We start from the raw sequence: 27,861 nt of genomic DNA on the forward strand, positions 1-27,861 counted from the left end.
AGTACACTCGAAAAAAGTTATACTTTTATTCTAATTTAAAAATAACAGCTGAACGAAGCTCTCCGTACGAAAGAATTCTTTTTGCCTTTTCGTTTCATTTCAAAGAATGTTGAGAGCTTTCGATGCCCGTTCAAGCATTTGATTAATTATAAAAGAACGAGTAATGTAATTATCTGCAGAAACTGTACTTTGATTAAATCGTAAATGAACATATGAAGAAGGAATATAAACGCGGATTACTTCCCCTACAACGATGCGCTCCTGTTGCTTATAAAATTTATACTTGCTGCATGATCAATATATTTAATTTATTATAGAAACAACTGAGAGATTAGCGTTGATTGGGAAACTTCGATGGAAGATATTTCATTAATTATCTGCTCTCAAAATTGGCTATCAATAGTTTCAGATTATCCAGTTTTATCTCGCAAAGGATAACGAGAAAGTAGGTGTTACGCTATGAGATCTTCCTTTACAATGTACGATTTTGATTAGTAGGCCGTAGATAAAATAAAAAGAGATACAACTTTTCTACAGCAGATTCGTTACAGTAGGTAGATTAATTCGTAACATTTCACCTCGAGAAGCACGATTGCGAAACCGGTGCAAACCAATCGCGAAGATCGTTAGACGGTAGCAAAAAGACCCATTACCAATCGATGACGCAAGGAACGAACACGGATCAGGTGTTATATGAACATAATCGCGTGTCACAGAAAACGAATTTCCGTTTAGAACGGCCTTACGTGATAACACGAAAGGATACAGCATCACAAAGAACACAGTCGAATAATAGATTCCTTATCGATAGATGAAGGGGTTCTCTTTGTTTGAAAAAGATGAATGAAGCGATAGAAATTCAAAACTTCGTAGTTCATAAGTTATGAAGAGGAAGAATTTTTAGTGTAAAAAATAGCCGTCCCTTGATACATGTTACTAGAATTAAAGGTAACTTTGTTGAGGCTAGGTCCTTTGAGAAACGATGTTTTTCCTTCGTCGTCCTTGATTCCGTATGTACGAATGATGTCAGCGCGTTTGACCAAGCAATGTTGGACGTCTAGGAACGAAAATACCCGGTCTGTGTATATGTGTATCTCCTCAAAATATTAACGGATCTCGATGTCGATCTATACATCGTCGAGATTTCCAGAGAATCCATGGCGAAGGAGAGCAAGATCGCTGCCTAGCCGATCTTCAAAGAAGCGAGTCACGATCATGGCTCTTACGTAAGATATCAATGGCTCTCAACCCAGGGAGAGACCGTTTCGCCGCCGTTTTCGCGGAAACTCGATTTTGCAACAACAGACCATTTATAAAATCCTCTTTTTGCATGCATTCACACGAACTATTTTTGTGCATACAAACGAACGAACAGGAACAATTACCCATTGAATTGAGCATACATGCACATACGTACAACGCGAACATGTTCGGGAAAATCATTGTGAAGTTACATATTTGGAAGTAATAACGCAACGTACATAATATTTCTTTTTTTTAATGAATAATTATTAAAAAGATTTTAGAATAACATACAGTATTCGTATACATATAATTGAAAATGAAAAACTGTAAGGACTTCAGTGTCATAAAATGGAACATACGTGTAATTAATACCACCGTGACGTGCAATTTAACAAATTAATATTTTGTCGCAGTGCGTGTGGCATCAATGATATTCTGTAGATTTCACGAAACAAATTTTAATTGACCGTTTCATAAAGAGAAATAAAACACTGCTCCATTTTTCGCCAGTTACAACGAACAGTGACCGATCTCAGGACATTTAACTATGAGTTAGGTCCAGTCTATGTCATCGAGATTGATAAAATATTTATGTAGTCATTTTCATCGAACCTTAAGCTTCAAATTGATGTATCATAAGTACTCTTTTACGATACTTTTATGTCATCGAATCGCGCCAGACTTTATATGCCTCGAAATCGGTTATTTCTCGATGTAACTGGCAACAAGCCATTTTATATATTAGGAATATCGATGAAACATTTATGTCATTATTTTCAGTAAACTTTAAGCCTCAAATTAAGGGAAGCGTACGATTAATTCCACATTGTTCTTAATTTCAGACGATGTAATATTTATCACACGCTTCCTTCGATCGTTTGTTCACGATCACGACCGAGCGCGGTTGAAAGCCAACGCTCTCGTTGGCCAGTGTTTTTTCGTTAGTAATTCAAAAACGAAGCTTCAACCAACATTTTGGTAAAGGGAAAAAGTTGTTAAAAATCACCTTAGCAACTCCCCATTTCCGGGTGTTACGCGAGTTCTTGGATACCATGTATTTTATACAACGTTATTATAACTTTATATTTATTTCCCTGACAATTTTCACGTCCTACGTGAATGTACGTTCAATTCTAAGTAAATGTACGCCTTTGGAATCAATCGTGTAGGTGTCTTTCGAAGGCTTTCAACTCGGATCAATTATAAGATTCCTTAATGTGATTTTATGCGACGTCACCGTTTGATACATCAACCCAGAACTGATTATCGGTGAAATTCTTTACCAATGCCCAATCTAGCAGAGCTTTCTTCGTACGCAAAAATAATCCGTGCATTTGATCGCGTTATTTTAACGCCGTTTGATCGTACAAAACATACGCCCACGTGGATCGTATCTCCTTACGTACGGCAACCAGGATCGTTTGAAAAGACTTTTATCGTTCCTTATTTTCCTGTTTGTTACAATTATGTATCAGCAGAGTCGCTACTTTTCTACTTACTTTTTTTCTTTCACTTGTTGCTGGGTATACAAATAAAACGAATAAAACGATCCGTTCTATTATTAACATTGCGTAAAATAAAATCTCGTGGTCTGAATTTTATAAACGATACACTAACAGAATAGGTGGTACTAAAAGAACTTTCGATAAAATTATGTTATCTACGGTGTAAATTTTATTTTATCGCGTTTACAACGCGAGCAGGGAAGTTGCAATGAAATCTTTACGATTTACTTCGGCAGGGTCTGCTCGAAATTCGTCGGAAAATATAGTTGGCCGTTTCGATGATAATGGAAAACCTAGGATCTTATTTCCACGTTCTTCTTCCATTACGTTATTTCGCTTCAGGAATAAACCGAGAGTTCGAGCGGACCTCTCAGCAGATTGTAAATTGCTTTCTGAAAAATGAGAAATCGTGTCCGCGACGGATCTAAATCTATTACTGAAAACATGAAAAACAAACGGAAAGTTGTATAACACTATTTTTTCTCGAGATTCTTTTATTATCTCTGCTATGTTACGATCGATTTGCATCTGTGACAGTTAATTCGATGATTAGAAGTCATGATCACAATGGCTATTTGCCAGTTACGGTGAGCAATGACCGATTTCGAAATATAAAGTCTGACACGATTCGATGACATAAAAGTATCGCAAAATAGCATTTATGATAAATCAATTTAAAACTTAAACTTTCATGAAAATGACCAGCTAAATCAATTCTGACCATTTCGTATCCAGTTATATTTCTAAGGGATAATAGTTAAGGGTTAAGAGTCGTCGCTAAGATACGACAAACAGAATTCGCCAACTTTTTCCGCGCACCCTGAAGCGATCCTTTTAAATCCGATAGTTGGCACTAATCCAGCCAGTTCTGAGTTATCGATATCAATGAGAAATATTCGTTTAATTTCACCGTCGCGCGCATTGTCAATAGAAAACTTCCAATGTCTGATTCTCTTTTATAGATGACCAAAGAAATTCATTTTTTCTTTTCGTAAGAAAGAAACCAACGTTAGCGTGTTTTGTGTTGCATGGCGCAGTTATCGATGACAGAATTCTAATTACAGTAAGTAAGAAAAGTTGTTATTGGAAGTTGAACTTATGTGGGTTAACTCTTTCGATAGCATCATTGCTAAAATACCCGACCACGCGTTATCGCGTGCTTTCTATGTTATTTTTATGGTAATTCAATCATTTTTCTTTGCATCCTCGCGTTTATCAATGGAGATGATAATGAATTTATTAATAAGAAATGAGAACCACTGCGTGGAGCTGATGACTGGAAAGTCCCAAAGCGACTGACGAAGCAAAACAAAAGAGATCTGGATCCCAATGACAAAAGCAATAATTTAGATACCGATGTTTATCTTATGAGTGCAGGAGAAATTTTAGAGGAATTTAACGTGTACGCAGGAGTACGTACACCTGGATCATGTAACAAGTTCAACGAGCTGAAACAAGAAACGACAAGAAGAAGACATAGAGGTACCAACAAATTCTTCGTTGTTGGAGTTCTTTGAAATTATTTCACGATAATGTTATGATACCAAAGACAACTTATTCCGAAACTTCTCGTTATAATTAAGAGTTCTATTATTAATCATACCTTATACGTTCAACAATAGCAACGATTTGTATTTGTCTTCTGTGAGGGAATGGAAGAGTTTCCAGGAAGCCATACCGACATCCTGGAGCTCAATACTTTGTAATGACTCAATTTCTCGAATTCCGTGATGGGGAAACGATTACCGAGTAATCGGGAAAGCGCTTCCAGGTATTTTAGATGAAATAGAAATTGTACGATAATTTCAGAAGAAAATTACTTCACGAAGTGTAACCAGTTAATTAATGTAAATGAAATTTCAGTATTAATTGTTTAGAAAAATTGAAACGTTAGATGGCTACTGAGCAATGTATAACAACAATCGTAAATAAATCATTTACGGCTGGGATTTATATCTGCTTAGAAAATTACTAAATGGGCGCCGTGTCTGGTATCAAAGGTGCTTGAGTAATTCCAAGTGTCCGTTTCATTTTCCTTTGTGTTATCTCATCAATAAAGTGGATAGGCAACTAACCACCTTTGAAAAGAATTATAACGTGCGTTCTTGACCATGTTCTAAATATGTGAATCTAGAGTAGAGGGCGAATTCGAATAAATATCAATGTTTACAAACAAAATGTATATATATATACACTTTGGAGTAACCACGTAGGAAATAGGGTGGGCCTAGCCCTGCCCCCCCATAATCATATAAGAACTAAACATCTGCGTCAAAATGCGATATGTATATGAAATTATGAATGAAAATAGAAGATTATATAAATTTTCAAATAAATGGATCAAGGCGCGTTAAGGCATGCTTGATTTAAAATTCAAGTTTGGGTTAGGTAACTTGTAATTCGGAAAAGGGTTAGGCAATACCAGACACTCGATACTTTTACTAAAGCTGGGAGGCGGCCTTGCTCTTTTCCAGACAAGAATTCTGGATGAAATACTGGAAGACGATTATATTGACGAATAATTTTGACAAATAGGCGTGTTATGCTCCATGGGTACTTGGACGCGTACTAGCTAATGCTCCGAAACATGTGTTCGTACAAAAGTATATTTATATTCTCGTTCTATTGGCACATATTATTAGACATCTGTTATCATTTTGACCGATTACCGGTATCGTATCTGATAACAAAATGTCATCGGCATACAACGTTTATTATCGTATCGATTCCTCGTTATTTCCGCTGCAATAACCGTATATAACATGTATAAGCAATAACGTTTCCTAATTATCCTCCCATACGACGATAACAGCCGGACGATCAGTTTCTAAGACATCGTACGACCTTCGTTTCCTTTCTAAAGGGGAATCAGGTTACCTCGTTGTTTTCGCAGCCAGTGCAAGAGTACTGACGGTCGAAGCGCCCGCGTCGACGAGGGCGACGTCGTTATAACGATCGTCGTTGGTGAGAGTACATATCGAGGCCGTTTAACGCGAATTTTTCCTATGGAGAAAGCGTTCGTTCGGTGGACGCACATAAAAGAAAAAAAAAACGTTCGAAACACTGCCACGCTAATCAATAGTTCGATGAGGATGCTCCTTTTCGAGATACAAGAACGAATCCCGACCAGACGGAAATCCACACAACGAGACTACTACCACCGCACAATGTCGTCGATGACAGTAACGAACAGAATAGATGAGACGCCAGTAAACTGGGGCTACTTTTACGATATCTTTAAGAAAACGATCATCAACCGGTGCGAGTTGGGTGGGCACCATCTATCGTTTCTACGATCGTGGAACATCGACACCGGCATTCTACGTTTTCTCTCACTGTCATCACTACCGTCACCATAACCATTACTTCCTTTAGACACCTTTCTGGACACCGTTTCGCGTGTACGGACCACTGAGCACAGGAGACGAAGTGAAATTTACGCGTCACACACACTGTACATATATATATCGCGTTATCACGCACTGCACGAGGGTGCCGTTGCACGACGGCGTGCTTTACACCTTCGTACAGTATGACGAAGACCTGAGTCGTCGAACGAGATATTGTTCAATGATCGTCGAGAGACTTCGAGGCGTCGTCCCTTGACGGCGCCACAAGTCACCACGCCGGTGGTGCCGTGTAATTTCTATGAAACAACCACCCGTTTCTCGCTGTTCATTGGAAAACATCCACCGTTTGGGGATAAAGTGGATTGCTACGTTAACGATTATCAAACCCAGCGCACCTCGAGAAGGGAAGTGCGCACAGGGTTAAACAGAAAGTCATTAAAAATCATTACGATTCTAATTGAAATCTTAATTTTGATGATATTAATATTAAAAGTGATTTAGAAACATTATTGAACATTATAAAATTTAAACATTATATTAATTTTCTCGAAAGTAGAGGGCCACCACCCCTGCATGATCAGTCTCCTCGGAAGCGCCGGTGGAGAAAGGTGGAAGTCCAAGAAAGGGTTGCCCTACGGCGAGAGCCAAGAACCCCCGGATCGCCGGAACTCGGAAACCCGAAACCCGGGGTAGCCTACGAGGGAGGTCATGGACCCCTACAGCAATTTCCAAGAACTTTATGTATTTCCCCCGTACATATATCGTATCAGAACACCGTTCGAAATGAGAATCATCGATCGGCTATAGACGAGCTCTTAACAATTACGTTGCATCAGCAGGTGTCGGAGATTACTTGACTTCGCCATTCGCCAAGTGCATAAGTCATCAATTTAATAAGTACTCACCTTGCATAGGTCGCGTGGCAGCGCTGCGCGACATTGTTTGCGTGGTCTGTTAGGCTGCAGCTCGAAGTTAGGCGCTTTTGGACGGAGTCTGTAGATATGTTTCGCAGAAATAATTCCGCTTCTTAAAAGTACTTGATCGGCTCGACGATGTTTCGCGATCGATATCGTATAAAATGCATGAAACGTACTACGGCTTCTCCTCGATCTTCGTGGTATATAAAACAGGGTAAAAAACGCTTTATCTCCAGTCGATGAAAATAATGTGTTAAGTTTCTCTAGGTTGGTCCTGGTCCTCTTTGTTCTCGTCTCGAAGACGATGGTCCTTATCAATAAACACCAAGAACGGCTAGTTCTCTTGGACGTTAAGATCGATGCTCCTCTATTGATCTGGATGATGGCCAACTTCCGTGGCCGAACAGGTTGATTGTTATCAGAATCGTGTGAATAGAGGATCGTTGATCGTTTCAATTTAGGAGAGAGATCATCGAGGCACGTGTAAGATGACGATGACGGATGGACAGACGCTCCCGTCGTATGAGGAGCATCAAGAAACGGATGTCTCGATATTCGACGGCAACGTTGACGACGATGCAGGGCATCTAAGGACACCCTTACGTTCAGGTCGGATATTCTGCGGCTAAATAATGGTGACAGGATATCCGGTGTGGGGGGTACGGGGGGTCCTTTGGGGGTGGCGTCCATGTGGGGTAGATGGTCACCTCCTTTCTTTCCTCTCTCCTATGACCCACCTCCTCCTCCAGGACCTCCTCGTTAGGGTGCCCCAGCTTTTGGTGTCCGAAAACACCCCTCCCGTTCGCCTCCAATTATCACCTACCCCCTCCCGCGCAGACTTTCGCGAGTACACGCTGAAACAGAGAAAATAAAATTTTCAATTAATATATGTCCGCAACTTAAGAAGCTTTGCATTTTTATTAACTTTATATTACACGATTTGCGTCATCAGCTATAACTTTGTACATTTTAAAGTTGCTTTATCAGATGGAAAATGTATTATATTTTCAATAACTATGCAAGTGTTTCATCGTACGAAACACGAAGGACGACGAGCTTCAACTATACTTCTCCATTGATCCATAAGAACAAACGAGTCTAGCGGTCAATCGAAATAAAATCACACTGGCTATAATCTGATTGTATATGCACGTATCCTTGATTCTAAAGGGAAAGTTTTCAGACTTTACGTGTCCGCCAAGAAAACTTAGTGCATTAATGTCGTGAAAACTTTCTCATTTCTAAAGAATACGTTGGTACTTTTTCTAGGACAATAAAATATAATATTTAACAATTTGCTAAAACTTTATTAACGATATCGATGAAAGTAACAATTTTCATGGAATTTTAAGTTTCAAATTAATATGCCGCAAATGCAATCCATAATACTTTTATGTCATCAAATCATGCCGTACTTTCTATGTTTCGAAATTTACCATTTGATATGCGACAAGGACAACTTAAAAAACAGTAAAATTCAGGACTTACTTAAGTTTATAAAAGATACTCCTTGACGTCGCTAATAACCTTGTAGTTGATATGACAAAAAACCCTAAATATAAAAAAAACCCCACTTGATGCATTTTAAATAAATCATTGAATTTAAATATACAGACTGAACGAACCAAAAATGTGTCAATATCATTAATTCACTGTCAGGATTACAAAGTTTTTTGTTCAGTGAAATACGTAATAGTCTTGAAACAGACATTCTAAAAGTGTCGTGCTAGATGAACATCGATTTAAGTTAACTTCGGTGTTACAGGCTTTAAATCGTCACGATGATTGAGATATTTCCGGTAGACCTAATATTATATAACGCGAACGGATCGCACCTGTCGCGATTAACAAAAGCGGAATCACGCCGTTAATGAACACTGACCGTCGACCTACATGGAGAGAGTTCATCATTGACGGGCATTTTTCATTCCCGCTGTATTCGTGACCCGAATATACGGTATAACCCTATAAAGTCGCAATCCTATTGACGTTCTGAAAACAATGTTAATCGATATTTAACCAGAACTTATATCGTGGATTATTTCCAAAATCCCGTATGGTTCACCTAAAATTTTCAAGAGAATCGCGTGATCGCCTGCCGGAATCTATTTTCTTTTTGTTCCTTATTTTTAGAAGGTGATTCAGTAGGCGAAAATACGCGTCTAATCGCAGGAGCGAATGTTGAACCAAGTGTTTTCGCACGCAAATATTATGTTCCTCTTCTTCTTCTTTTTCTTTTTTAACTTCTAAATCAGAAGGAGTTATCAGAGCACACTTCCTCTGAAAAAGGGTTAAATAATTTTGTTTGGTTCATATGGGAATATTGCATTCTAACGCGTGTATTTTGGGGATCCGTTGATCTTTGCGACACAGGGTGTTCGCGATGACGCTCGAAGGTTTCAGCTATCGGCATGAATGAGAGTTTAACGTATGCTTTATCCTCCCTGCGATGCTAATTGAGTTAACGCCGCGTACGCTGTGAGCGAAATGAAATCTACAAGTTGAGGCTTTGCGAACGTTGCAGCACAGATTTTAGCATGAACAGCTCTTTAAACTAAAGCTTTATCGAGAAACTTTGAATCTCTCGAATCTCTTTTTTATAAGAAAATATATGAAGAATTTGCATGTTACGTCGATTGCATACGTTAACATTCATTAAAGTTACACGCGTGGGTGAAGTAATATTTTATGGTGACTACATATTATTACTAGCAACCTCAGGGTATTATAGAGGCTGATCAATACTAAGATACTTCTACTGATTGCGAGCGGTCCGATGTTTGAAATTGCACGTGAATCGATATACTCTGCGAGAAATCGATAATATTTCGACCGGTTGATGATTTCGGTAAATATTAAGACTATGTAAGATAATTAGTGATAAACCCAATTGACACAATAACGAGAATAATGATAACCAAACGAGCAAAGAGGAGAACGAACAGAAGTGAACAGCAGAAAGTAAATTATTAAAGATTAAGAGGTTGAAATCGTGCTGATTGTTATCCGATATGGAACAAGTGAATTTTTATCAGGATTTAACACGTTCGCTGCCAGCTAGCATTTAGTTAATCACCTGCTGTAGACTATGCAATTATTGATCTACGACGTTTTCACATTATGAGATATGAAATAATTTCTTTATTTCGTAATTTCACGATCAGAAATCAATGCCACACTCTCATTATCATTTGCATTTCCATTGTTTGATTAGTGTTAGAAGTTATGTTAATGATTGAAGAACGAGAAAACATTACAATGAATTCATACCAATAATCAATTCTTATACACATCGTGCGATTTGTAAACAATAGCAAAGAAGAAAACAAATGACTGTTTAAGCAGCTGAATATCTGAAACGTAATGTGACCCGTAAAGATATGCAATCAAAGTTCTCGTATTGCTGACTGGATGGGGTACAGAGAAACGACATGAATAAAAAGATGTATAAGCTCGTATCTCCTTCTGACGTTTGTGACATGTGAAAAATGCACAGTCCATACAAGATACGAAGGTCGTCCAGGGGTTAATTTAGATATATGTAACATTGTTTCGATTCGTACGCGAAATCAATTCCCTTCTGTTCCAACACTTTCGTCAGTTTACATGCTTCGTGAAAAGCATGATTTTTACAATATTTTCTTCGAAACGTACACCGCAAATATATATGATTTAGCATATGACGCACCGTATGCGTCTTATGCTATGTAACGCGACGCACCATATGCGTCCTGTGCTATCTAACGCGACCTACGCTAACAGACAGCTGTTAAAAACTGAAAAATGCTTGACATGGTACGAATTATCTTGACAGCCCATTAATTTTAAAATGAGCAAAAACTGCACCGTAAGATAAAATTTTATCCTTATTTTAGATAAAAATTAAAACTAGTTGATACAAGGATGCTTAAACGTCGAAACGGAAGTAATACACGGATAGACGTGCAGAAACTTATCGATTTGTAAATGACTTCTTAATTTCTAAATTAATTATTACATTAACACACACATACGCGGTGAAATATTCGATATCTTAAGCGCTTCGTGTGTCAACATCTAATTTGTGACGTTCGAGCAGATACGCGCCGTTTTATGGATTGTTACTGTTTACAGTCTAAGCGTCGACGTAGGAAAAACGATGAAGAGAACGTAGTGAAATTAACGCTGATCAAAATCGCTCGAAACTTCGTCGTAGCTGCTTACTAAATGACCGTCTAATAAACATTTTACTGCTGTCTAATAATGTCATTAGCTAATCAAGATTACACTTAAAGCTTGAAAATATCTCATGGATTATTCATTTATTCAAACAATCTTGAACTTTAGTTTCAAAGTCTACAACCTATCTTACGTACCCGAATATCCTATATTTAACCCTTTTCAGAGTTCACGTGTTCATCGCAGGGGTAGTCAAGGTTTATCATGAAAATCAATAAATTTGTATACTTTCATTTTTCTTTTTCTTTTTTTGCAAGAAACCAAATGTTTGAAATAGACGACGGAATAGTGTAATGATAATTTAAAAAAAAGAAGATGAGAATGTATAATTTTTTTACGACTGATCGCGATGGTAAATGTTTGACAACGATAAGGAATAAAACGTATCTCTCGAGGCTGTATATATCATAATGCGAAACATGCGTTATCAAACATCCGAGATAACGAAATTCAACGGTATTACCTAGTAAACGCCAGTCATCGTGTGTTGTATCAAAGGTGACCAATAATTTTACACTCTCGGCTCGACGAGCATGTTCTTTACACCCTAATGAGATTCACCCTTTTTCATCCTAAACAAAGCTGTACGACGCGTCGCAAACAATTTCATTCGTTACCGACTACAAGTTTATGCTATTTCAAGTTCCCTTCCCACCTTGGTTAGTTTTATAACGGTGCCATTCGAATAACGTACCGGCGAAATCTTCGCTGATACCGGGTACACTTCTATCTTATCATATGTCGAGTTTTTGAACGCCTCGTTGCTCGTAAACATCAGAGATTTCTACGGAAATTATTTGACTTTTCAGGCACTTTAAATCCGCCCAAAGTGAATGGTTCACTCAAGGTTGCTATTTTAATAGTAACGCGTTACAAAGTTTCTTTTGCAACCTTACTACGTGCTTCGATTACTTTCGTATCTATTTAGCACATCTTGAAACTTAATTTCTGCTTAACGCGATGAATTAAAATTCACCTAAAATGAATTGCCACTAAAAACTTTTGCTTTGATAATACCAGATTGCGTGATATTTAAAATATTATAAAAATTGCAAATCTGGAAACGAGGTATTCTCTTTTAAAGTGTATATTACTGTTTTGTGTTCACGAAGATAGCGTTTGAAATATAATTACCGTGGGCAGATTACCGTTTCTCATCCGAAACAATCCCACATAAGCACACCTGTTTGCGCGCTTTATGGATGCCCAAGTTTCGTCTTTAATATCAAAGATTCGTTAATGATCACGTACTAAGTGTAGAACAATTGTGATAAATCAACAGTTGACACGTTTCGAGAGATCGTCGTATCAATTGAACGCAGCTTCTTCCACCAGTCGTATAAATGATTAACACGATCGTAACGACCGTGATCCCGAGTTAATATTGCCCGATTGTGCAACTATTGACCGAGAAATAGTTTGCTCAAAAACGATGTCGAGCCTTGATCGGTGTGCTCGAATTTTCAGCACGTTCGTTCGTTTTCACGGTCCAAGGATCGTCTGGGTAAAGAAAAGAGGACTGGCCAATGAAAAATTTACACGTCGGATATTTTTGTACACCGTTCTGCGTAGTCGAAGCTAACAAAGGTACAGTAAAAAGAAGAGCAACGGAAGAATCGACAGAGTACAGGAGGAAAACTGAGACACAGCATTTTCGGAGACGTTTCGATTGCACGGTTCATGACTCACTTCCTTTTGTATCACAGATGAATAACCATTCTAACTTTATCGTCGTAATGAAATTCTGCTTTATGACACGAGTTTAGCGTTAATGATAATTACGTCCATCGCTTGGAATAATTTAACCTTCGGATATGGCGGTCCTTCGAGACAGGGACGATTTAAATTTCATTTCACACCCTTTTTAATTTTAATTTTCGATTATACCTTGCTGAACTTTAGATTTAGGTATTACACCGTACAATGTAATAGTACCGGGTTCAACGTACAATAATAATCCTTGAATCATTTCTGAATTGTTACGGGATATGATTTTTTAATTGCTTTCGCTTGCGTATTTTAACCAATTACCCCGTTACCTCACATTTACAATGGCCTCAGATTTCAATTTTCCACGAAATATGACGAAATATAATAAAGTGTTATCTAAATCATTTTGATTTGATATAATGAGATAACGAATTAATAATCAGATATATTCAACAAGTTTGGAAACATTTTAAATTTATGTAATGCGCTTGTTATTGGTTAGAATTAATAATGAATGAACTAGGATCTATGATTGTCCAATTAACTCCTGAAACATTGTACATGAGAAATAGGATAAAGATAGAGATCGAGAGATTAGAGATCATTTCATCGATGAAAAATGCGACCACGTTTCATTTGTTTCACAATGAAAGCTAAAGTACACTCTTCATTTGACGGAAGCTCATTTAGAAAACAGTCGGTACGCATGATGCATACATTCATGATATCATGATTGGCTGACTGCCAAATGTATCCGTACACGGTCCACTTATACTCGAGTTTATCGCATCTTTAGAACGTTTACTACCAGTATTAATTTAAACCTTCTCAATTTCTCCTCCATCATTGACTCCTCCAATTTTAATCCCCTTGTGAAATTTTAAATGCAGCAGAGCAAAGTAAAATGGTGCTTAAATAAAATAAAATCTCTAAGAAACTTGATGAAGGGTTAATAAAGCATTTATGAGTCCACGTTTGCACGACATTTCTTCTCTATTTGTACTGATAAAATATCCTATTTCCCTGCGTTTTTCTCACAGAAAAAACCTAGGACACCTGGTATCTGTAATCGAGTGACTCGGTGGACTGTAATCGAGAAAACTCGTAAACGTCCTGAAAATTACAATTTATGCGTGAAGAAACACGTCCATATGGCAAATTATGACTTACGATAACAATACGAGAGTAATGAAAATAAATGACGAACATTTAATCACACTGATAACTTGTCGCGAACTGTTAACGTTTCTCCCTCATCGATCGCACGTTACAATGAACTCTTTTCATTGCTCTCGGCCCTTAGAGATATTGATCCTGACAAATTGAACCGATTATCGTATACGATGATTCGCGTGCACTGCCACGGATCCATTTAATCGCGAGATGAATCGAGAGATAAATAAAAACGATACGAGAGCATTTCGCGTCATCGATCCATTTATAAGCAAATATAATTTTCTATCGTTCGTTTCGTTTCACAATAAAAATAATTATAACAATAAGAGGAAGGTAAGTACCTTGAAGAGCAGCAGGAGTCATGTTTGAGCATAGCAAAAGTTTCATCTGATTCTTCCACGCGTCGTCGTTAATAATTCTATCCAAAACGGAGGATCGATCGACGATCACGAGAAACGTCACCAGGAATAGGAAAATCTTGGAAACACTCGATATGTACTTGTTCGATCACCACTCCACCATCTCACCAGATAATAAAACAGTGTTCGTTCATTGGTCACAGGTAGCCTCTTCTGTAGGGCTTCCGATCAAGGCATTGTTCATTCGATGCGACTTGTAACGGCGAATTGGTCCCAGTGGGTCAAGGTTGCGAGAAATCCTTCACAGCGATCGACCACCTTCGCTCCGAAGATTCAAGGTGTCGGGCAGAAACGAAATCGCCGCGACTTTCGAAACAATCTTACCCTCGAAACTTTTGTGTACGAATGTCGACGCGTTTCCAACTCGCGCAACATCCACGACGTTCGCCGCGTTATGAACGAGGTAAATGTCCATAGACCATAATTGACCTTTGGTTCAATTTTAATTGTTCACCGATCGTGATTAATCCCAGTGGCTGGAGGCAACCGTTTCGTTTTCCTCGCTGACCCCGGCGTTCACGAAGGAATTCGTGCTTTTAGAAAAGTGCAAGAATGGCTAACGTAGGCACTAGGCGTCACGGTACGGATCTACTTGCTGTAGAAAGAGAGGCACTTGATCAAACTTGAAGTATGTATACGTATAAGTTATCGAACGGGTTATTGGACGAACGAACGAACTCGCTTCGATAGGAGAGTATACTCGAAGAGTGCAACTCCGCGTCGCGATACGGTAGAGAAGAACCTCGTGTTCCGCGAAAGGAGTAAACCGTTTCAACGTGGGCACCGATCAGAAAGGCCGTCCGGTCGGAAGCTTACGCCATTCTCGACTGACGGGCAAAACCGCGAGGCGGCATTTCTCCATCGCATCGGTGCGCGGTCCGATCGAGGAAAATACCTGATGGTGGGAGGAGAATGCTGGCAGAAAACACGAAAGCACCACCGACACGCGAGACCTTTCATTGGAACTTTACGCATTTTTTTCTTATTCTTTTTTTACTCTAATATCTCATTCATGTAATTCTTGATAATACTGATTAATATGAATGTCAGGGTCTAATTAGAAAAATTATTAACACGTCGATTGATACACGTAGGTACCAATTATCAATTTACCTAATCATTTAATAATATTATAGATCTTCCCATTTTTTTACCAATTTATTTCTTGTACCTCCTTTTCTCAAACTACTTTTTAACCATGTTTTAAATCTTGCATCGTTTGCTATAAAATATTCTATATTTAACTCTACTAAAGCTCTTGATTTCGCTGTATATTTAAAAAACCATCCGCACACATACAAATATTATCTTTGAACTCGTGTATCAAGGAAATAAATAAAGAAAAACGCAATCATCTATTTCGAGAAGTTATTTTTTCTAACGGAAGAAGTATTCGAACAGAAAACGGCTACGTTAATTTAATAATTGTCAATGAAATCATTTAGGTAACAACAGATAATATTAATTAATGCCACTGATTACGCAGGCTGCATGAAAGGAAGGAAACGTAATGAATAATCATATGTGACCTCGATATCAGAAGAACAAAAGCGTTTCAATTAACTTCTCCATAGGACTCCAAAAGCGTAATCACAGCTACTTTCAGTTCAGCCCAGTCGCTGGACTAATGAGGATGTGCTTCCGCGAAGAACTTCTACCTAACATGCATTATGTTAAGTAGATTACATCGTTCGAATCTTCCTTTCCTAATTTTATCATCAGATTCTACGAAATTCCGAAATCTTCATCAAGGATTCATCCTTAGCAACATTCATTTAGCTCAAGGTGTTCGATGAATAGCACTCATTTCAACAAGGATATTCGAGAAGAAATTAGGACGAGCATAGTTTCAGTACACTGGGTCCTCCAGATGACAATGGCCCGATGATATTCCCGGGGCCGTTTTCTAAACGGACTTGCTAATAGTCCTGGTGACATTTTACAAATGCCAGCTAACGACATTTTCGAAGCAACATACTTTTGTCCTAAATTGTCACGATATGTCAGTGTTTCGTCGATAAATAGTCATCGTCGAAAATTTCTCACCGACCAAGGTAATGGCAACGCGTCCTGTGACGAGGAGCACAGGAAATCAGAAATGTCACTCTGACCTATGTCATCGAAGCGACGTCGAAACGTTTTCATTAAAATCACGACAGTACGAGTACAATGTATATTAAATCGTTTTCATTTGATTCGCATCTAAGTGGACGGTTCTTGCATTCAAATGATGGAATCTTTTCAGCAACGATAAAAATCGTTGCACAACCATTCCAACTCCCTCAGGAAATACTTGTGTGTCAATATCACAGCTAAACAGCAATTATAGTACATTAATTAATGTTGCTTATCTATTTAACACGTGTGTTTCCATAGCAAATTTCATTGTCGTAAATTAAGACGAATAAAAAGAAGAAGTGCCCATTGTAATCTTGGGCAAGAATGACTACAAAGATTCTTCGGATTTAATTTTATTATCCTGCTTAGATGTCTTTGACGTCATGCAAACTCTGTTTACCTGATCAACAAAAAATTTACGATGCTAAAATTCCATCATGATTTTATCATTTTGTTACTCGAAATATTGTATAAGTAATTAAATAGGTATTTATCGTAACATTCTACTTATAAGTAATACTGTAGGATGCCGGCAAAAAAATTATGATGGCGTTTCCGTTCACTAAAACTCGTCGTCAGTGGGGCTGATGTGGACGGTTCCTGCCCCAAACGCTTGGGTTTTATATTCACTGATCTTATACAATATCCGTGATGGAGCACTTGCGAGAAAGGATGGAGTTACAGGCGCGACACCTTGCGGACATCACAGGAAAGAGGCCCAAACGCCAGGGCGCCTCCGCTCATAACCCCCACAATACTCATATATTACACTAGATTTATGTATTATATATATTGTTTATCAGATATTAGATTCTGTAATACTTACGTCGCCGGTAAAACATTCCACTCTCTTTCGCGTGAGTAATTAAATCATAAGGTAACGACCCGGAACCAACGTGGTCGTTCCCGATGTTAAGTAATATTTATGAATAATACGTGAAATGGAGTAAGCAGGATCGCGTGCCGGTTAAACTAATGAACTGTTCGACGAAACGTGCTATCGTCGACTTGGCCCCCGCCTCGTATTTTACGTTCGAGCTTACGTCAGGCATGGACACGCCAAACCCAATAATACATCATCGCAAGATGACACGGCTTTCGTTTTCTTTGTACGACAGCGTGAATTTCTTTCATTCAATCAGATGATGAAAATATGCCCGGCATCCGGGTGCTCCCTTGCTAAACCACGTGTCCGGCGATCTTTGAAATATAACTGGGTCAATCGTCAAATAGCGAAGCATAGAGTTTAATTTTAATTTTACATTCTTTTTCATTAAAATTTTCTCAAATTTATTGGTATTTTATTTTTTCAAACAGAAAATGTAATTCGTTTCTCTCAGAGAAATATTTAACGTAAAATCAACACTTTCGCACGATTCATCGGAAAACATTCGTGCGGCAAACGAATCGTTTACACAAGAAATTAATTAACGCGTTACCGTCTCGAGGAATCGTGGCCCAGTGATCGAGAATGCTTGGCTGTTCTTGATCGTGCGTAAGCATTTCTTGCTTTCAGTTTAATTACTCGTTGGAAGGTATATTAATCTAGCGTCACAGCTTGGTACACATGTGCCAGGATCGTATGTCCAATGTATGGAAAACAGAAGCGTTTCATAACTGAACACGTTCGGTGTCACGGTAGAGCTAGTTATGCCTAATATGTCACACGATAATATGGATTATGAAAGGTATCAAGAATGTTTTGATTTGCTGTTTTGCACCATTAGCGTGTCGTTTTAAGAATGCTATAGATAATTTTGATTATTAAATCAGACATTATTTAAAAACTGACGCGTCGTTACACTATCATTCTGCATTCCAAAGAATTGAACGGTTAATAAACCTGATGGCAGGCCTACATACGTATCCATTGTCCAGAAGTATAATGGACGCCTGTCTTTACCCCTTTCAGAGCGTCGTAACACACGGTGGCCTTGCGAAACGACACAGTCCTCCGTGTGACACATTGCGCCAAAGATAAAGTGATTATTAGTCGCGTTATGATTTTCCAAAGGGCACGATTCACCGGCAAATTGTACCTTAATTCGCGCGCTAATTAGACGAGGAAACGATTGGTATCTGCCGATTGATCGACGAATCATGGACGGGAGCTGCTCTCACGATTAATAACCGTATCTCATCGAGTTCCGTTTAGAAACGTGTCGAACGATGATTGCGTTTTAAGGTCGCAGGTCGACGGAACTAACCCTTTCGTCGAAACGCGAATCTCGCTCGCTATTCACGATTGTCTGCCTGTAAACACCGATTGCCTTCGTTTCCATGCCGGGAACGCTTCCCATTGGAAATTCGAATGAAATAACTGAACTGTACGCGCGCGGTATGGGTCAATACCAGCGCCTTATTAAAACGGACATTGTATTCCGGACGTATATTTCATCGAATGTTTGGTACCTTTGTTTTACATTATTCAGTCTTTGGAAAATGGACTTGAATCTTTCATAGAACAAGCTCTTAGGAAACTGGACGGTGCATTTTTGCGGTTTTCTTATCTTTTCATTGTTAATCATTTACAAGCGCAGGTCTAATAATAAAAAAAAACCTCAGGATTAGGTCACGCTTAAATCGAATAAACACAGGCTAAGCTAAGTAGAACAGTATCTGTGATTGCTTGCCGCACCCTCTTCTATCTCCGGCCCAACCCTTTTGGTCAGCACAGGGGGTTGCCCCGGTTACATGCTCGTTGCGTCTTTGATGTTGTTACTCGATCCTTTACAATTTTATATCGAGGCGAACCCGACTGCGCCTTTGTTATTTGCAAGAAACATGCGAATCCATTTCAACGAAACAATGAAAATAGCCTTACCTACATACATATTCTTCGGGAAGTTGAAGGACTAACAGCGTGGACATTTTAATTTTAATTTCAAATCAGAATAATACTTTTCTGTCTCGTATACGAAAGGTAGCAATCTTTATCTATTGTTCAACGAGAAAAGACGAGTTTCCTAATAGACCTAAATGTTACCTCAATTAATCCAACCGCGAGAGATTAATGGGAACGCGTAAAGATTGAAACGAGCGCACGCTCGTCTGATTTAAATCGACGTTTACTACTGCGCGAAATCGGAGAAACGCGCGTGTAAGTACACATCGCGTTTCGATCGTCTCGCATATAAAACGTTCTCGAGCCACCGTGAATGCCCATATATTTCCCCTCGATCATTTGCTTATCTACCGATTATCGTTCCAACAGTTTATAAATATCCCGTTTGACCGACGAATCGGTAAACGTTTACGATTCTGGGTTCGCACGAACAAAATTCTCGGAATCGATACATCAAAAACGTTGATTCGATTCGTGGTAATGCAAATAGAAGCATTCGAAATCGCTGTTAGAGCACGTTATGGAACACCGCAAAACATCGATAAGAAGAGCCAACATGACGCGACAGGAGTTTTACGTGATTCTCCGGCTATGAGATCATGGAGTAACGTACAGGGTGTCCCTTGTATTAATGATACCGAGTGTACTACTCTTTTTTGAAAAAAAGGGGGCATCGTGCAATCAGACTGGACAATTAAAAAAAGGTTAATAAAGAGGAGGAAATAAATGACACATAAAAAGACAATGCCAATTCTTGCCAATTCTTGCCAATTCACTCAGGAATCTTCGCGCAGATGCCCGGTTATTTTTCAAAGTCAAAGTGCAAAAGCCGTGATTGCCTTGTCAAAAGTCTGGATTTATAATCACCGAGTGTCAAGCATTTTAATTATTGTTTACACCGGTCATGGGAAATGATATTTGAATTCTGTTTATGTAATACGCGATGCTTGACCACTTGGTCCGAACGACCGTGTTTTTCCCTAGCAGATGCCGCGAGATATTTACGGCGATTCGTTGAAAACGCGACGATTCGATAAGATAAGGCTCGAAAAGAAAATAGAATGATAAGAATTCCCGTGGTATTGTCTGTCGAGTGATTCGAAAAGCATAGCGTAATAACAATGATGCACGGGATCTCTGACAGACGTTACATTCAATTACTCCCATTGATAATTTATGACATAATAGATTTATATATATTCTAAGAATTTCAAAGGAAATTTGAATTAATAATGCAGATAATCTGCCGGATAAGACACTCCTCAACACGACGCCCTGCTTCCTTTTCGCCTCTTCAGCGTTCAACGAAACGATACGATGCAAACTTGTGCATATTTAAAAAAAAAAAGATTGACCTGTTTAAAATAATATATCATTACGTGTCATAAGAGAACCGTCAGCTATTCTATAAACGTAGCAACATATCAGGTGGCATTCACAGAACTTGCCATTTCATGGAATCAATAGTGTTATCTAAAAGTAAGACGTTACATTAATGAATTCATACTTCACGCAACGCAAACGGAATATTTTATGCAAAAATGGAATACGGCAAAAAGTTAACTTAGCAACAACACTTGCCATTCCGAGCGAAGATCACTAATCAGAATGTCGATGATCATTGTGTCACGATGCTTTTGTTCTCTCGCATACTAAAGCATCTTGCCGAGGAGTTGAACGTGGCGGCAAGTGCACGAGCACCGAAAAGTGACGGGGTAAGTTGATGAAATAGTGTCACAGAAACGTCTAGTCGTGCGATTATGTAATCCACTATCAGCGTTCGTGAGCAGTTATCGCGAGTCTCGGTTGGCTAATTAATTAATTCCTCCTAGCTAATGATGCCAGTTGGATTTCTGCAAACAAACCAGGAGGAAGAACGTGCGACAGTGCACGAGTACTAACAACGCAGAACGCGAATGTTCTCTCAGACAGAACGTGCTCTGTAACCAGTCGTTACTAATGGATTCTGCATTGATTCTCATTATCATAAACAGAGTATTTATCGATAGCCGCGTTGTGCAATTTAATGAAATGTCGAGCAAGACCGTTAATAAACTTCGTCTTCTTTTTTTTTCCTTCACCCTTTTTTAGATTTTCATCAGGGCGTGGATCGACTAATGGAAAAGAAAGAAGTAAACCGAATCGATCCTCGGTTAAGTATACATTTTCCTGACTGTGAAAGCGTAAAAATACCCTGAAGAATAACAGTACATACCGCGCTCTTCCTTTCGAACCTCTGCAGATGACGTGAATGTCTAGTCTTTACGACAACCTCGGACACGTTTTTTATCTGTCCTTCATTCATCCGGTTCTCTTTTTCCTTATCTTCCATTTTCATATCCATGTTTCGAATGAATATACAGTGGGTTACAAAATTATTCGCTCACAAAATTGGTCCAAATGACTAGAATCGAGAAGCTATCCAAGTTAATTTGCTAAGGCTCGCATAAAAAAGTTGAAAAATTGCCTTTTACTATTTCTTTCCCGATTTCGACAAATTGTAATTTTTTAAAACGACAAAAGTACATATCTTAGCAAATTAACTTGTATAGCTTCTCAAGAAACTTCAAGTCATTTGGTCCAATTTTAAATGAGGTAATTTGTTTTAAACGGTACGTAGATTGAAATATAAAACTGTATTTAACACTTTCGATGTCCTCGATTGCTGAAGATCCGATCACGCGCTATCGCATGCTAGATTATCCTTTCGCCCTTTATTTACTTTTCTTTTTTTTTCTTTTTTTATTTTATAATCGTCCTTCTAGGCGTTTCGTTCGCCGTCTATATGTAATGTTGTCACGAACGTCAGCGAGCCTCGTTATCTTATTCAACCTTGCTTTATGCTACGGTTACGTCGCACCTGTAAAGTTTCGATTCCGATTCCGATTCCGAGGCAAGCTGCGTTAATGTTTCAATAGATCAGCGGTTATCGAAAGCCAGTTTAAAACTACACCGTCGCATCGACATTGTGAAACGCTTTTTTTCTCCTAGACCCTGTGCTTTCATTCTCACGGTCAAGGCGACTTTGATCAGGAAAGATCAATTCAGTCCACACAATATAAATGGTACTACCAATTACACTTTGCTTCTATGATTCCATGAATGTTATCTACATGAAGCGAAGAATGATTAATATTATCGATGCAATATCGGTTTTAACTAGAATTTCAGACAAATTCTAAAATCAAAATAAAGCTGCAAGTTTGATATTTTCATTCCTGCCCAACCCTCTTCGATTTCTCTTATTACAAACCTTCGCGTCCCCTCGGTTGATTCGAATTACAATTTAAAAAATGTCATCGCCGGCTTGCTCGTTTAGACCTCGAAGGCGATTCGAGTGATTAATGTAACATTTCTATCATCCTCGATGCCGTGTCTACCCCCTTAAGTAGTATTTCTATTTCTTAACACGTTCATCGTCCCCGAACATCGAGGAATGGCATTTTATTGACTTTCGCGACTCCGTTAAAGGAACGTTGGTTTGAAATCGAAGGCTCGAATGATTAATGTAATTTCGTCTATCATCAGTGAAATTTCACGCGTTCGATTAATATTTCCTAACACTTTCGAAGCTACGAGATGCAGGGTTCTTCAAAGGTCAAATGCTCACAGTGCAATGTTTCAATAAATATGTATAGCTACTGGGAAATATCACATATGCAACATTATCGTTTTCCTCTTTCAAAGATGATTACCGTAACATCAGTATTTTTATGCGTACGGGATTTCTGTCGAGGAAAACGGAAAAGGACTTCGCGAAGTATAACTGTTTCTTACGTAACGAGTCTTTATTGTACTGTACAAAGACAATAGATTCTCTATTTATGATGGAAATAAATATGGTCATCAAGTTGTGTTTGTATAGAATATTTCAAGGTGAAAATACAAACTAATATTCCATGCCATTAAGGAATCGGTTCCCAAATGAAAAATGTAGCGAGTTAACTATACGGTGGATACAACGCTAGTTTCTTCTTCGTTTGGCCTTTTGACGATGGTCAAGGTTAGCCGTCGTCTAATCATAAGAAACTGAATAAACCCACGTCAACGATGCATTGTCTAGTTGATATAATAATCGAACGAAACAATCATTTCGATGACTTTGGCGCAGACTTCAAGGATTCGATTCTTCAAGGATGTCACTCGATATTCGAGGAAACCTTAGAATCTGGTATTGATAACGAAGATAATTTGTTTCTCATTCTTCGATGGCCATTTCAAGAGAGTTTTGCGTGACCCTTTTATCTTTAATGATACACCACTGTGCTTTTTGTACTCGAGTCACGAAACATTCGGGAAAACGAAGCTCAAGGTAACGAAAAATTGACCTTCAAATAATCTAAGATCACGTGAAAATTTGTATCAAAATATACTACTTGAAAAATTAAAAATAACCTTTTTTTAAAAACACCACTTGATTTGAAATATCAAATCGTTCGGATAAGAACAGCTTATCTGCCTTTCAATTGACAACTTCATGTTCGTTGATCCCACTTCCACTTTCTTCTTTCCTTTTCTTGATGAACATACAGAATAATAAGCACAATCTAATTGCAATTGATAGGAATCAGGGTAATAACTTCTCTTTTGATTCATTACAATGATTACTATCTAATTACTTAGAATCCTCTCGTGTCACGAAATCGTACCTATCTCTCTAACATTCACGTGAAAAAAGCGTGACTATTTCTATAAATCACTTTCGTGGTCACCGAGGACACACAGAAAAGCTTAATGAAATGTTCTTGGGTGATTTGGAACAATTGTCTCGAATGATGAATTAAACTCTTGCAATTCACAAGGGAGGGGCGGTTAATTTATCTAAAAAAGGCTAGGCGTTACAAAGATTAATAAAGCTCTTTAAAATTTAGCATCGCTGTAAATATAATATTTCGCAAGTCTAGGTCACAACAGACCCGTCTCTATCGGTTGACGATCAATTAGTTAACACCTCCTGGGCTACAACTGACTCGCAAGTTTATTTCGACCATATTTTAAATTAAATAAAAAAGATATTTTTAAGTTCATAAAACACCGGAAGAACGATGTACGATTTAACGTAGCAAATTATAAAGCTACAATTTTCCGCAGATTTCATAGTCGATCAATGGATGGGAAGCGAATAAACCATGGACAATGCGTTACAGGGGTACAAGTTGAAAATCAATCGATTTCGTCGCTAGAAATCGTCGACAACCGGTTTAAATAGGTTGCAGAGTTCGCAGCTATACTTTGCGAATAAGTCATGTGAATGTGTCCATTATTTACGCGTGGGAGGATCGATGTGTGTGACCTGAGGTCACACGTGGTACCATACGATCGTTAACGCAATGTCTTATCAATTCCCAACGATCGGGAATCCGGACAAACGTATAATTAATAGGTGTATCAATTATGGAAACATCGAGTACACTCATCACCCTTAACGATCTCTTCTGATTTATTCAAGATAAATGGAGCAAAATTGCTACTGATATCTAATTTATTTCAAATTAATGAATAGAACGAAAGACATAGGTACATTACCATGATAACACGCGACGAAGTAAAAAGGGTATATCTACCTAGAAGGATCAAAGAAACGTGCATTTTTCACAATTTTGTTTGATAAAAATCGTTCTAACAAATTTTTAATACATTTCTAATGTGAAAGAAATCATAGGAGAGAAGCGCAGGGCCGGCCCTTCACATATATGACATAAAAAAAAGAACCTCAAATAAAATTTATAAAATTAATATTAAAGCTTGTGTAACTAATTTAGATTTGCATTTACATCGATTAATATTCAAATAAACATTACTCTTCTTGCATTCTTAGACGCAAAATCATCTTATGGAAGCTCTGGACCTTGGGAGGCCCTAGTGTGCCTAGGCCCAGGGCCCGCCCTGTAGAAGCGTGTCTATTTTTCATTTCAGAAGAACAATCAAATCAAGCGATAATTAAAATTTACTTCTCGATATTTGATTTTCCTTATCGGTTACGAGTCGTATAGAGACCTGTGATTACCAGCATTCCTGATAACGATAAGAACCGACGTGGGAGTGAGGCTCAACTGGTGGATGATTCAGGAGAAATTATAAATAATAATTGCCCGCATGTATTGCGAAGCATCGAGAAACACGAGGAGATTTACATAACGCGAATTATACATTCGAACAAGTGAAAACGAACATAACGTTTCCGAGTCCAAGGTCGATCGACGCGGACTTTGAAGGAGAAAGGATCTCCTTCGCGAGTTCTTCCAGCGGATTCGAACGTGTAAATACCGAACGCGGTGACAAAATGGCTCGTTTTTCTATTTGAAATTATGAAAAATTGATAGAAAAATCGATCTAATTAATCTTTTTTTATTCACTGTACATACATACAAGATTCTACTACCATTTAGCTTGTGCATTTAATATACGATATGAATATGACTTGATATTGCAAGGCAAAGGGTTAACTGATCACCTATGATGCATGTCGCGACGATCCGAACATGTCGCTTGCGATTCAATTGATTCGTTGTTGAGATCGACGAACGAGAACGTATACAGTTTCTTTTCTTCTATCTAGCAATTGCTTGTAAAAACGAGAATATAAAACGTTTATTGCAGATACATTCAGAATAATTTATTGAAGTGGTTAGGTAAAGATTTAAACGTGTTTGCTTAAATCATTCGCGATTCATCGATTTGCTTGATACGACATTTATTTGACTGGCCACGGTTATGATAAACGCTTCACGGTGCCACCTTTTCAGGCACCAATCAATGGGAATCTTTAGCGTTTGCCCGAGCATTAACTGGTAGACAAGCACAACGAGCAGATGCGACGTTAACTTACGTAATTCCTGAATGAACGACAACGAGAACGTGGCCTCACTCTCGGCCAACAAACGCATCGACTTTCCCTTAAAAAATTCCAACTCTCTGTCTTTCTTTCACCGATCCACGGTACCTTCTATTTTCTCGTCTTTTAAATTTTATTAAGAACGTTAAGATTACGATAATTTTCAAATTCGAGTTAAAAGATTCTAAGACACGAAGAGAAAAAGTCTCGGGTAACAAGAAATAAAGCTTAGACACAAGGAAAGTGTGATTCACGGTTGCCATTAGGTAAAACCTACTCGAGAGTCATTTCGATGCGTTACGCGTAAATTGCCGGATCCTGATACATATTCTATCGACTAAACGTAAAACACGCGTACGAACGCGGATTGTGCTTAGGTTATGCGTGCTGCGTTTTCTGTACAGTTCGATCACCTTTCTCCCTTTCGCAATGATTGTATAATGGCTTCAAGCAGTTACAAGAAGTTCGCTGGTTTCGAAAAGTTGCGAATAATTTTGCATTTGTTCGAAAATCAGGATGTACTGAACGAGCAATTTAAATTTTGGCTCCTTTTTACGAGGACACCTTGTGCGCATGCGCGCAGCATGCATATATATTTCGACATGCACCTCAAAGAGTCAGTGTGACTGCACCTACGATACGGTATACTTTAAATGGATTCCTGTATCTTGATTTTGTAATTTATCTCATGATACACTACGCAAACGACAAAGAAAAATTATGACACGATATTAACGCAATGATTTCATTTTAAACAGCTTCTCCGAACATTAGTGTTTGTTTGAATCTGTTCCTACGTCTATACATCTGACTCTCACATCCTCTTATCGATAACACCGGCATTCTTTTCACATTAACTAAGCGGCAAATGTTAATATGTATTTTTAGATACAACAAATTTTTATGATAAAACGATACCCTATTTCAACAGCTGATTAAGATAATTAGAGAAATTAAAGAAACTCAACACTTCGTATGTAACTTTAGAACACCGGTATCTTTGAATTTATTGCACGTCAAAATTAAATTCTCTATCAGTCTTTCGTTTTAACGCTATGAAAATGCAGAAAAGAGCATTGACCGTTCAAAGTGTTGTTTTAACTGTTCGCTCAGAATCTGTTTCTAAACGATAATTAAATATTTAATCCGTCAAAATGCCTAGTTTTCCCGATTTGAGTGAATAAGCTAACGTGAAACGCATACAACAATTACATACGAGATGTGAAATGCACTAGCGCGTACTCGAACGGTAGGTCATCACAGGTTCCTCAGTAAAAAACCTGTTGCTTCGCTTACGTTGTCACGAAGTTTAATGTTCGTCGTTAAACTTACAAGAATAATGCCAATCGAATTTCGGCGATTGATCAGCTACAGACCGATATATTTCGATACGATTCACGTACGACGGTAGAAGAAAAATGAACACTTAATTACATTGCACAATTTAAAATCTCAACAGTCAGGAAGGTTCTCGTTGAAAATCTTTAAAAAATGACACTATATTGAGTAATGAAAGCCTGTGT

The 27,861-nt window shown here is 38.3% G+C and overlaps 1 protein-coding gene and 1 long non-coding RNA gene across 12 annotated transcripts in view; one reads left to right on the forward strand and one right to left on the reverse strand.

Annotated features, from left to right (window-relative positions):
- The window catches only part of LOC114880691 (phospholipid-transporting ATPase ID), a 41,396-nt gene that overhangs the window by 13,189 nt on the left and 346 nt on the right, over positions 1-27,861 (reverse strand). For 5 of the 11 annotated variants that reach the window (XM_046285556.1, XM_046285555.1, XM_046285554.1 and 2 more), the window contains exons 1-2: positions 14,463-15,353; positions 7,006-7,871 (exon numbers count right to left, since the gene is read on the reverse strand). In XM_046285556.1, coding sequence (XP_046141512.1) covers positions 7,006-7,707 — 702 coding nt within the window. In that variant the 5' untranslated portion in view covers positions 7,708-7,871; positions 14,463-15,353. Of the gene's footprint in view, positions 1-5,627; positions 6,340-7,005; positions 7,872-8,505; positions 8,526-14,462; positions 15,354-27,861 lie in introns of those variants that run through there. The other 6 variants (XM_046285552.1, XM_046285551.1, XM_046285557.1 and 3 more) reach the window with 6 other exon arrangements.
- Positions 1,581-4,521, forward strand: LOC114880738. The gene is made up of 2 exons (XR_003790125.2): positions 1,581-4,232; positions 4,400-4,521. It is a non-coding gene; the product is annotated as an uncharacterized LOC114880738 (long non-coding RNA).

This window comes from Osmia bicornis, chromosome 4 (genome assembly GCF_907164935.1).
Source record: "Osmia bicornis bicornis chromosome 4, iOsmBic2.1, whole genome shotgun sequence".
Classification (NCBI taxonomy): Eukaryota; Metazoa; Arthropoda; class Insecta; order Hymenoptera; family Megachilidae; genus Osmia; species Osmia bicornis.